The sequence below is a fragment of the Pelecanus crispus genome, chromosome 1 (assembly GCF_030463565.1).
Source record: "Pelecanus crispus isolate bPelCri1 chromosome 1, bPelCri1.pri, whole genome shotgun sequence".
NCBI classification, from domain to species: domain Eukaryota; kingdom Metazoa; phylum Chordata; class Aves; order Pelecaniformes; family Pelecanidae; genus Pelecanus; species Pelecanus crispus.
Genome location: NC_134643.1, coordinates 57,003,592 through 57,014,053, shown reverse-complemented (window position 1 = coordinate 57,014,053; position 10,462 = coordinate 57,003,592). Strand labels below are relative to the sequence as shown.

Below are 10,462 nucleotides of genomic sequence, written 5' to 3'. Positions count from 1 at the left end.
ACTGTCACTATGGAGATTGTGTCCATGGAAACAGCTGGTTCAGACTCCTTGGTCAGATTCTGTGATGTCATCAGTCTTGAGTGTGATGTAAGAATTTATGAAGGAAGTGCTGGCATTGGCAGGCACGTCGAGAGGGGGCATGGCTGCACAGTGGGAGAGATTCCATTCAGTCACGAATGTCCACCGCTTTTTATCTCAACAGCCTAACCTGAAAAACAAAGTGAAACAGTAATATTGGAATGGTTCCTTCCCTCCGTCTGCCAGCACGCCCCCCAGGCTTTGGAAAAACCCGCTCAGCAGCCTACCACAGCAGTAACACCAAAAGCTCTTTAGTTTTGTGGAATAAAAACGGATGGAAGCACAACAGTGAGTAGCTCATAAAAGCAAATCCATGTGATAAAAAGTATTAGTTTAACAACCAGCAGAAAATTAAATAAGCCCAGCTTCGGAGGAGGTCCAGGATGACAGGACGATCTGTGCCACGACAACGGCACAGCACTCTTACAGAACAGCTACCTCCAGCAGCCAGAAAGGAGCTTGTTTGCCTCATGTCCGCTCCTCATCTTGACTATGAAAACTGGAAACAGAGGGGCCAACCACGTTCAAATGCGATGACAGCTTCTGGGATGACACGCTGCCCCTCAGGGACTGGACCCAAGTATTTTCATGCAGGTCACCATGCTACCATATGACAGTATTTTTCAGTGAATATGCAGCAGAGAGTGAAACCAGTATCAAAATTACAGAAGTCTAGCTGCAGGAACCAGATCTGGGAAATGGCTAGATTTCACAAGCTAAAGGTAAAGCTGCAGTTAAAAACTAATTGGAGGTCGGGTAATATTTCTTTCTATTGCTTTTTTGTTCTATCTGCCAGATTATTGTGGCAGCAACGGTTCATGGAAAGACTAAGTGCTTGGCACACTCACTCTCCCTGTCCAGAAATTCTCTGAGGCAAGGAAATTAACTTCAGGAGTTTGCTAAGGTGGTGGAGGCTCATCTCAAAAGAGAAACTGCAGACAAAGTTAAAATTTCATTTTTCCAAGCCACGTTCTCATTCTTAATCTGCGCAGCCAAGAAAGCAAAGCTTGAAATAATATATTCCTTTATTCCATTCTCCCGTAACACGAGTGAGCCCAGAAGCAATTTGTTTATTTACTAAGGTTAACCCTTTGATATAACTTAGATAAATCCCTCCCCACCAGCCAGTGAGCTTGGGAAAAGGAAAAAAGCTCACAACATAAGCAATGCATATGGAAAGCGGTTAACAGCATTAGAGGTGTGCCTGGGAATGAAGTAACACCCATGTTCATTCGTAGCTGGCAAACTCCAGGAGCCCTAACCAAGTGTGATACAGAAGTCAATGCTGTTCTGATTATCAGCACACCAATTAGATTACATCCCAGCAAGCCTACCTCTTGGCTGCAAATATCCCCTCATACAGGGGTGCCAGGCTAAGAGCAAAGAAAGAGTCAGGCGAGTACATATGAAAAATGGATGGGTAAGCCACGGAGCTACAGCTGAAGAGGAAAGGAGAGAGGTTCCTGGAGAGTTCAGGCAGCTGACCTTTGTGGTATTCATTGCTGTGCAACTGTGAGCCCTCACTGAAGGAGTGTCAAGGCCGTGTTACTGTCTCTGGCTCCTGTACAACTGCAGCTTGCCCATGCCTGGAATCGGTCCAGAGCATTAGGCACTGCCTCAGGGAGGAAACAGGCTCACCGCACAGAGAGAGTCCTTCCCCGTTCCTGGACAAGATCCAGAGCACCAGACTCACTCTCACAGTCACTCTCCAGATCTGGATTTGATCCAAATGTTCTAGAGGCAACTGGCTCAGGGAGAGAGAAGCAAGAGACAGAATACACTGACTTGCCTGGATGTTATCCAGCAGGCAGGACTTTTCTTAACTTGCTGGGCCTAGGAGTGAACCAGGACTAAAACAGCCCAATCTAACAGCTGAGTGCCCATTCTATCTTACGCTAAGGCCTGCAGAAGGGCAGCTCCTGCACCATCAGCACTGTTACAGAATTCTTCTAAACGTCTTTAAGTACCACAGTAATGCAGCAATTTTTAATTTTTTTAAAGTATTTTTGAAAATAATTGGATCCTTTAGATTTGCATGGTTTTAATTTTGGGATTCAAGGTCAGGTTGGAGAACTCAATCTTCAAGACGTTCTCAGCAACAAAAGGGAGAGGCTAAGTAGGACCTTCAGATAAGAACTACTTGAGGCAAATGTGGTTTTGGAAAGAAATGATGCCTTAGAGAGATGTCTAGAGTACACAGTGAACATGGTGCAGAGATTCCACAGCCTGTAAGGTCTTAAGCCAATACATTCCTATGAAATATAAGAAAAAGAGTTAACACTGGACAATAATGCAGGAAACAAAGCTGTGTAAAGGTCTCTGGGACATAGTAACGTTCACCAGCACCTTAAAGAAATGGCCCAAAAAAAACATCACTGAGAAAACTTCTCTAGTGTTAAAACAGTTGTAACAGGTGCCCTGTATGTGAGACTATCATCTTGTTTTAACATTATGAATTATATTGCGTTTTACACTTTAAGGAAAAGAGAAAAGCTTAAAAGAATCCCAATGCCCTTTACCATGGAAGGAAAAAGTTACTCAAAAAATGAACTTCAATTACTGTTTACATAGTAACTTGTTTTAACAACATTCCAAAGCCAGGAAAGAATGCTGCTAAAAATGAAAAATCACAGAACACAGCAGAGCTAAACCAAGTCAGAAGTCAGTCTACGAAGTGTTTACATGAAACACTACCCGTCTTCTGCTACTGCACTAAAAAACAGTATTCTCTGATTAATCTCTCAACCTTCACAGAAAACGCCATTAAAAGTACTTCACAATTACTTAAGAAACAGTTACAATTTTAAGGTAAGGGAGGTGCCTGGGAAGCAAGGGAACAGCAGTGAGGGAAGGGGAGTGTTATAATCAGCTCAGAGAACAGACATGAAAGAGCAACTTCATCTGCATGATTGCAATAAAAAGAGAAGCAACTAGCTTGAGTAAGAAATGCAACTGAGCAGTGAAATGAAGGCAAGAGACCTTCTTGGGCTGCAGTTCATGGGAAAGGGTACCAATAAGTACTAATTTGAAACCAAACACTTATTTCATTTAGATGTCCCGGTTGCCACCGAATGGCAATACACTTGGTGGAAATGAAATAAGAAATCCCAACCTCATCCCACTCATGGGTGCTAACTCCCACTTCTGTGCTACTCCTTCCTTGTGCCAGGATATTTGCCCAGCCACACAGTGAACCAGATTAGGATAATGACCCAACTCAGATGCTAACATGACAGAATGCAGTTTCAGACAAATTGAATTCCCCACCAAGTTCACACGTGGCTGTATGAATGCTGGGACTGGACAAAGGAGGAGGCAGGAAGGAAAAGCAGTGGGGGAGTTGCAGCGCAAGAGCACAACTGCTGCTTTCCACAGCACTGCTGACTTACGGCAACTACAGCCCACCCTGGATCCACAGCGAGGGGAGGTAAGGGACCAGAGTAAATATTACAAACTTATGAAATTGTGGCCACTTGTGGATATAGTTCCATCTTCTCTCACCCATATCTGTTTGCAAAATAGAGGAAAATGCTGGTCTGAAAGGAATGTAATGGGCTCCTGATAAGATTAATTTACTTATCTCTGTATTTACGTTTCCAGAAAAAAGGGAATCAAGATTACAATAATCTTGAACTCATCACTATTATTAATTCTTCCTTACATACCAAATTTAAGAGACTTTGATGAATTTATTTATATGGAAGCTTACTATTAACTACTCTGAGACTTATGGGAAAAAAACCCTTTCAGATCCTTATGGACATGATTATGGCAATATGAAAGGAGATTTCTGCCACTGGTTTAGCCGGGAGAGTAATCAGGCAGTTGTAACAGCTAACAAGCTTTGCCTCTACCACTAAACAGAAGGAACTGCTGCAGAAATACAAAAAAAAGTGAAGTCACTAGCCTGAATAGAATGGTAGCAGGGGAAAAGAAAAAAAAGAAACAGTTATTACAAATTTTCTGAATATACACCAGAGCACCTTGATTTCTCATAGGAATGGGGAAGGCACTGGAGGTAAGGAGCCACAGAAGAAGGCAGGTGGAAACTGGAAACTCTCCCCAACTCACCTGTGCTTGCTTTTATTTCCATTCCCAGGAGTACACTTCCCCCCTCACCCCCGCTCCGACTGCTCTGTGCTGAGGCTGCCTTTCACCATCTTGTTCTGCAAGGAGGGAAGAGAGCAAGGAAGGAGGGGCTGACGAACCAGCAAGCCAAAAGGAGGAGGAAAAAGAAAATGAGGGAGAAAAAGACAACAGGGGTAGGGAAAGCAAACATACAGAAAGTGAGAGAGAGAAAGAGAAGTCAGTATTGGAACCAGACATAGATTTTTCAGACAGAGAGTTTCCCTCTGACAAAAGCAGGCAATTCCACAAAAGTAGAGTTTGGGATATAAAAGCCTGGTTAATTTTAAGAAACACAGAATTTAACACAAAAAGAGGTAGAACAAGCTGAGAAACATCACTTGAAATTGCCCCCACAGATGGCTGAAGACTATCTAAGACTGCAGTGCCACCAAAACATGAGTTATCTCATCCCCTTTATATCCTGCTCAGTGCCTCAGCAGCCTCATCAGTTCTGTTGCAACAGCACTTGCTGCGATGCAGACACACAGCTAGTTGGATTTGCAAGAGGAAGCCAACCCTTCAAAAGATGATTAGTTTTCAGACAGCGTTTTCCCTGTGATAAAAGCTGCTATTTTGCAAAAGTAGCACATTCAGGACATGGATGGTTGAAGCATCAATGCTGACAGAAGGAAATGGGAAAGCTCACTGGGGAGCACAGGGAAAGGCAGGACCAGTCCCTCTGGACTAAGCTTGCTTATGCCTGAAGTGTCAAGTGCAGTTAATGAGGCAAGAAGCACCTTTGCTCTCCAGGAGCCACTTATTATGATGAGGTGTATTTACCGATGTGAGGCATGGACTGAAAAAGGATAAGAGGCACTATACTGGGGGACTTACTCAGTGTGAGCCAATTTAAAAAGTTAGTTTTTCCACCCATTAACTACAGAACAGAAGAATGAGGTATTAGACAGCTACTAATTAGCTACTAATGTTAAACTGCTGTTACCTAAAAGCATAGTTTAAAATGGTCTAATCTAAAGTCTTTCTTCCTCTCAATTGGTCATGTTCATATCATGCAAAAAATTGATGCAATTTGTTCTCCAGTCATTCTAGAGCAATAGTTTTCAACCTTCCTGTCCTGCCTCGCAACTGGCTGGAACTCCCCTTTCCAGCCACTACAATGGAAGGAGCAGGGTGATACTATACTCTGTCCTGCAGAAGGATTTGGAACAAACCAGTAACGATCAGTGAACCACACAGCAAGGGAAGAGTCACAGCCAAGCAAAGAAAACTCTGCTTGACTTCAAAGAAATGATTCATGTCTTTACTAAGCAAAAGCCAACAAATTTCAGTGTCAAAGAAAGGCTGCTGGTGTTGAATTTCCATTTTCGACACAACACAGAAAATGATCTGCAGTGGGATAGTTTTGAATAAAATTCAAAATTTTTTTTCTTCATGAAGTACCTTTATCAACTTAATTGGCAGTTTTCACCCTCCCAACCCCCAAGATTACTTCAGAAACCAATTTGCCTGCTCAGTATCTTCTCCGTGATGCTGGATTCTGTAAAATGGTTGTCTCCTTTCATGGTTTGAGCACCATCACTGCAAGTACTCATATACAGCAACAGTGACCCAAGCCAGCTATGAAAAGCTTTTAACACTTTGTTTCCCTGTAATACTTCAGGCAATGGGCAGCAAAAATAAAACAGCCTTCAAAGACGTAACCTGCCTATATTCTCCTTAGTCAAGTATCCAAAGCTAGACAGAGGGCGGTACTTAGGTAGTTGCATTCCACAGTAAGGGGAGTTCATTCTTCCCGTTTTTGCTTAGCAAGATCTGCAGTTTTGTGTAGCATTAACGCATCAATTTAAGCTTGGTGTACATTTTCAACATTATTCCACAATTGTGCAGAATAATGTATTTTCTTTTATATGATGAAAAGTGGGCCAGTTCTGGATAACAGCCTGAATGTCCCCAGAATCTTCCAGCGCATTTTAAATACGTGTGTATAAATACATCAAATTGTGGTAGAACATCCAGAAAGAAACATGAGACTAATTCTTGTATGTTTACAAAAGACAGATTAAAGATAATCTGCAAAGACAAAAGACCACCAGATGTCAGTCTAATTCTAGGCAGAGAAGAGTTCTGCAGACAAGGACTAAATGGAGACTAATCCCTGCTAGAAAGCAACACAGTTCTTCCCTATTATCATTTACTTTCCAGCATATGCCAACCACACTCTTGCAGAATTCCTGCTGTATCCAACTGGCCACAAGAACAGCCATTTGTCTGGGTACTCTGAGGATTTAAAACTGGTGGACTAGTATCCACAGCCTCCCTGAGACACATTCTCTCTTACGGGCTGGGAGGGGTATTCCCAGCACTGTATCACATTGCTTACATGTACAAGGGGTATGTACTGTTTGCCTTGTCTCCTCTTTCCATACGGACAGAGCAACAGCAGTCCAGTTCTTAGCACCACTGTGTTTGCAGGCTCCAGGGACATTCAGTTAAGGATGCCCAAACCCTAGGCAGAAGCAGTATGCTGAATCCATCACCAAAAACTGAAAACGATGATGGGTCTTCTGAAGAGTCAAAGATCTACAGAACAACTAAACAGATATATTGAGTGGTAAGACTCAGTCTACTTACTACCACTAAACTAGAACAAGGTGTTTCAGGTTCATCACAACATGGGTTCATGGTGTAGTCTAAATGTTTCCAAAAACTGGTGGAAACTTTTCCATAAGCTATTTTTCTTCCTCCTTGCATCCTCAGTAAGTCCAAGGAGAAAAACCACCACCAGTTTCAACATAGCACTCAAACAGAAACAGCGAGCAATGTACTGATTCTATCACAGAAGACAGGAAATGAAGCTGGGCTTTCTAAAGAGTCATCAAGGATCTAAAGAACAACTGAACAGATAGGGCAAAAACTTACTTTATCTTCTTAAACTCTGTATTCTTCTCAGGTTGATGTTTGCCCCCAGAATATACCACAAGCACACATCACAGAAGAATTAATCTAAAAGCATCTCTGACTACAGATGTTATCCAGGTATAAAATTACTAATCCAAATTTAGATACCAGCAGAGGGCAGCAAAACCCAGGTCTAATCCAGGAGAGGATTCTTACCTTGTGCTTGGGGCACCTCACTGAGAAATTCTCTTCGTTTAGTAAACAATCTAGAGGAGAAGACAGCAATTTATTACTTTTTTAATAAAAACCAACTTGAATAATACATCACATGTGTTAATGCCTCACAGGTATATATTTTTCATTCAAAGATCTCTTACAGGAATACTATCTTATTAGTAGGTTCATCCCTTCCACCCCCAAAGTCTTAGCAAATAAAATTACTGAACACCCTAAGTAACAATGTTGCCTGGATTACCAAGCCATGTCCAAGCAACCCGTCTCCCTGATCCTCTGTGTAGGCTAAGAGTCACAACAGCAAGTCTACAAATCCTATATCCCAACCCCCCTTCAGCTATTCCAGCCTTCCTTGCTACAGCACAAGGATGATGGACGCATTCATCCGATCCAACAGACAATCCCTGCTTTATACTTCATAGGAAAATTGCTGTCTTTCATCTTTACCCCAAGTCCCTGCCAACATCATGGGGAGAAGGGGTGTGTGTCTCCAGGTATAGTGTATATAACAGTTTATTTGCAAACCCAAATCCTGGGGATCAGTTTATACTTTAACACTATGTCTGCTAGTCAGGTGACTCATGCTCTTGGATCTGCTTCCATGATTCGTATATGTAAAGCTTCTATGATCTAAGGAATAGTTTAATTAATGATTTAAACCTATTACAGAAAGTGGGGCACCTACGTAGAACTGTTTATTTAGGAACAAATTAAACAATACTGTCGTTTGAAGAGCATTTCTTTACTGGCACTGCTAGTGTAAGTGTTGCTTCCCCTCTCACCCTCCCTCCCAGATGATGCCTCTAAGGGATGCCGAGTCGGCAGCTCCCAGAACTTCAGCGCTATGCCCACACCAAGAGCACCACCAGCCAGCTCTCTGCCTTCCATTTGTCCCTTCCACATACCCTGTATTTCACCCTCACAGCCAAGTGAAAAAGCAGTACTCTCACGAGACAATTCAGCTGCTTGCCCTGGGCACTCTGAACTGCAGGGCCACCTCTCAACCTGCCCAAACTTCCAACATTGTTCTTTCCAATTGCCTCGTGCACAGAAGGCAGGCTGACCGAGCACCATCACCACCTCAGCGTGACCGACATCGTGAGAATTCAGCAAGGTGCTTTTAACCTCCTGTCTGCTCCAACCTACCCAAATAGCTAGCAAGTAAAGAAGCACAATGGTAAATAAAATGTGCTAATTTAAAATGCTCTTAAGTATGTAGCATAACCAGCGCTACCTGCTGTTTCAATCTGCTGGAAGAGTTTAGCAGACAGCAGGAGACTGCAACTAAAGCTTGAGGGAAAAGCTTTCTAGACACCCAAGCTTTGGCAGAGCATCCCTCTGCTATGAAATGCTTATGTTTCAACATGAATGCCTCTGGCCTGAATCAAAGGGAAACAGCATGCAATAGGCTGTTACTTGAGAGATTTTAGCAAAGGGGAGTAAACCCCTTAATCCTGCCACAGATAACAATTTCAAATGGGGTATTAGCAAATAACAGGAAATAAATAAAATGTTGTCTCATTATAAGGGCAGGAATTGTACATTCAGACTACAGCATGAATTATCACTGCATAATACAGCAATCATCAAAAATATACGGAGCAATCATCAAAAACATACACAGTATGTTAGAACAGGATGGAGTTCTCTTCTTTCTTGGAAACCCAACATCGGTAATGAATGCATTTCTCCAACCAGTACATCAGAAAGGAAGACTGTACAACGATCAGGAAGAACTGTCAGAAACCTCGTACCTCATGCCTGATCCGCACATGGAGCTCAATTTCTTACTGAGGCTGGCATTTTTGTTGCAAATACTAATAGCAGACCCAATTAATAGCAATTTTTTTGTTTCTCTTAAGGGACAACCATGAAAAATTTCATCAGCTCACTGTAGAAAATCAGCTGAATACCAATAAGGCAAAACTTGTTCATCATTACAAAGCTGGCCTGGATTTCAGTTAGCAGTTCCAAGTATTTTATATCACAGATTACAATTCATCATGAAGTCATCAGACACATAGTTATGATCAGTTCATTGTGGCAGAAAGGAAAGAACTGAGACTCGTCCTTGTTTGTACAGATTTTTCTCCAAAAAGTAGTCAGGGAAAACCCGAAACATTTTTAATAGACGCAATTATTCTTCTGTAAGCTTCACACTTTGTCTCACCCTCTGTGTTCTGCCTGTTACTCATCTTTAACAATACTTGTGAAGACACAGGATTTCTGTTCTCTGAAAATTAATTTTATTTTGCTGCTAGTCTTTTCCTAATTCTCATACAAAAGATTTTTGACTGTAAATCTGCCTACAATACATGCTGTGGGGACAAGGGTGCTGCAACAATCAGGATCTGACTCCAGGTGGGGAGGAACAAGCAGAGGGAGAGGATACAGAATTTCAGAAAACAAAGATCCTGTTTCCATGGAGATGTCCCTAGGACTAAGTTATCTTGAGACATCAGAGGCTCTTCATAAATTTGGACAGATGCAAGCCAAACACAGACAATGTTAACCACAGTCATTTTCATATAAAAATTACTTAAGTGGCACTACTGATCCTGATTTTTATGCAAATGGCTAAGAGGAGTTCAGCTCTCTTGCACCCTATATTGCCAAAGATTAACTTTCTATGAAAGGAGATCTAAAGGAAGGCTGAATTAGGCTATGTAAAAGCATCCATATGTACGAACTGGCAGCTTATGAAGCCACATGCCTTGCATAGCAGCCAATTAGCAACAGCGGTGCAAAACTTGGCTCCTCACCAGGGTGGGATTGGAAGCTGACCATCAGTGCAGAAGCCAGAGGCCAGGTTGCGCCGCAGGGACAGCCTTCAGTGCTGTAAGTAACCGGAGCCGTTTTGAGATATTTCGCCCTCCAGTCCTTTACCAAAAATGTACTGCCTTTCATATGAGGCACAGTAACTGACAGGACACCAACTTCCAATCCACACCAATGCAAAGGTAAAAACACACTCGCAGTGCAACTGCCTAGGAGTGTGACATGCATACTTCATCCCTGCTAAGGCATGGTCACTTCCATGGATGTTACAGTAACTCAAACATCAAGTGTTTATGACTGGACATACCCTAGTGAAAAAAAAAACAACCACCAAACAAAAAACACACAACACACCACTCCAGTGTCTTCTGTTTTTTTTGGGTTT

At 42.3% G+C, this 10,462-nt stretch overlaps 1 protein-coding gene across 3 annotated transcripts in view; it reads right to left on the bottom strand.

The window, feature by feature from the left end:
* Positions 1-10,462, bottom strand: part of TCF20 (transcription factor 20) — a 45,357-nt gene continuing 34,895 nt past the window's right edge. The window contains exons 3-4 of one of the 3 annotated variants that reach the window (XM_075723534.1): positions 7,282-7,331; positions 1-208 (exon numbers count right to left, since the gene is read on the bottom strand). In XM_075723534.1, coding sequence (XP_075579649.1) covers positions 191-208; positions 7,282-7,331 — 68 coding nt within the window. In that variant the 3' untranslated portion in view covers positions 1-190. Of the gene's footprint in view, positions 209-4,160; positions 4,278-7,281; positions 7,332-10,462 lie in introns of those variants that run through there. The other 2 variants (XM_075723543.1, XM_075723524.1) reach the window with 2 other exon arrangements.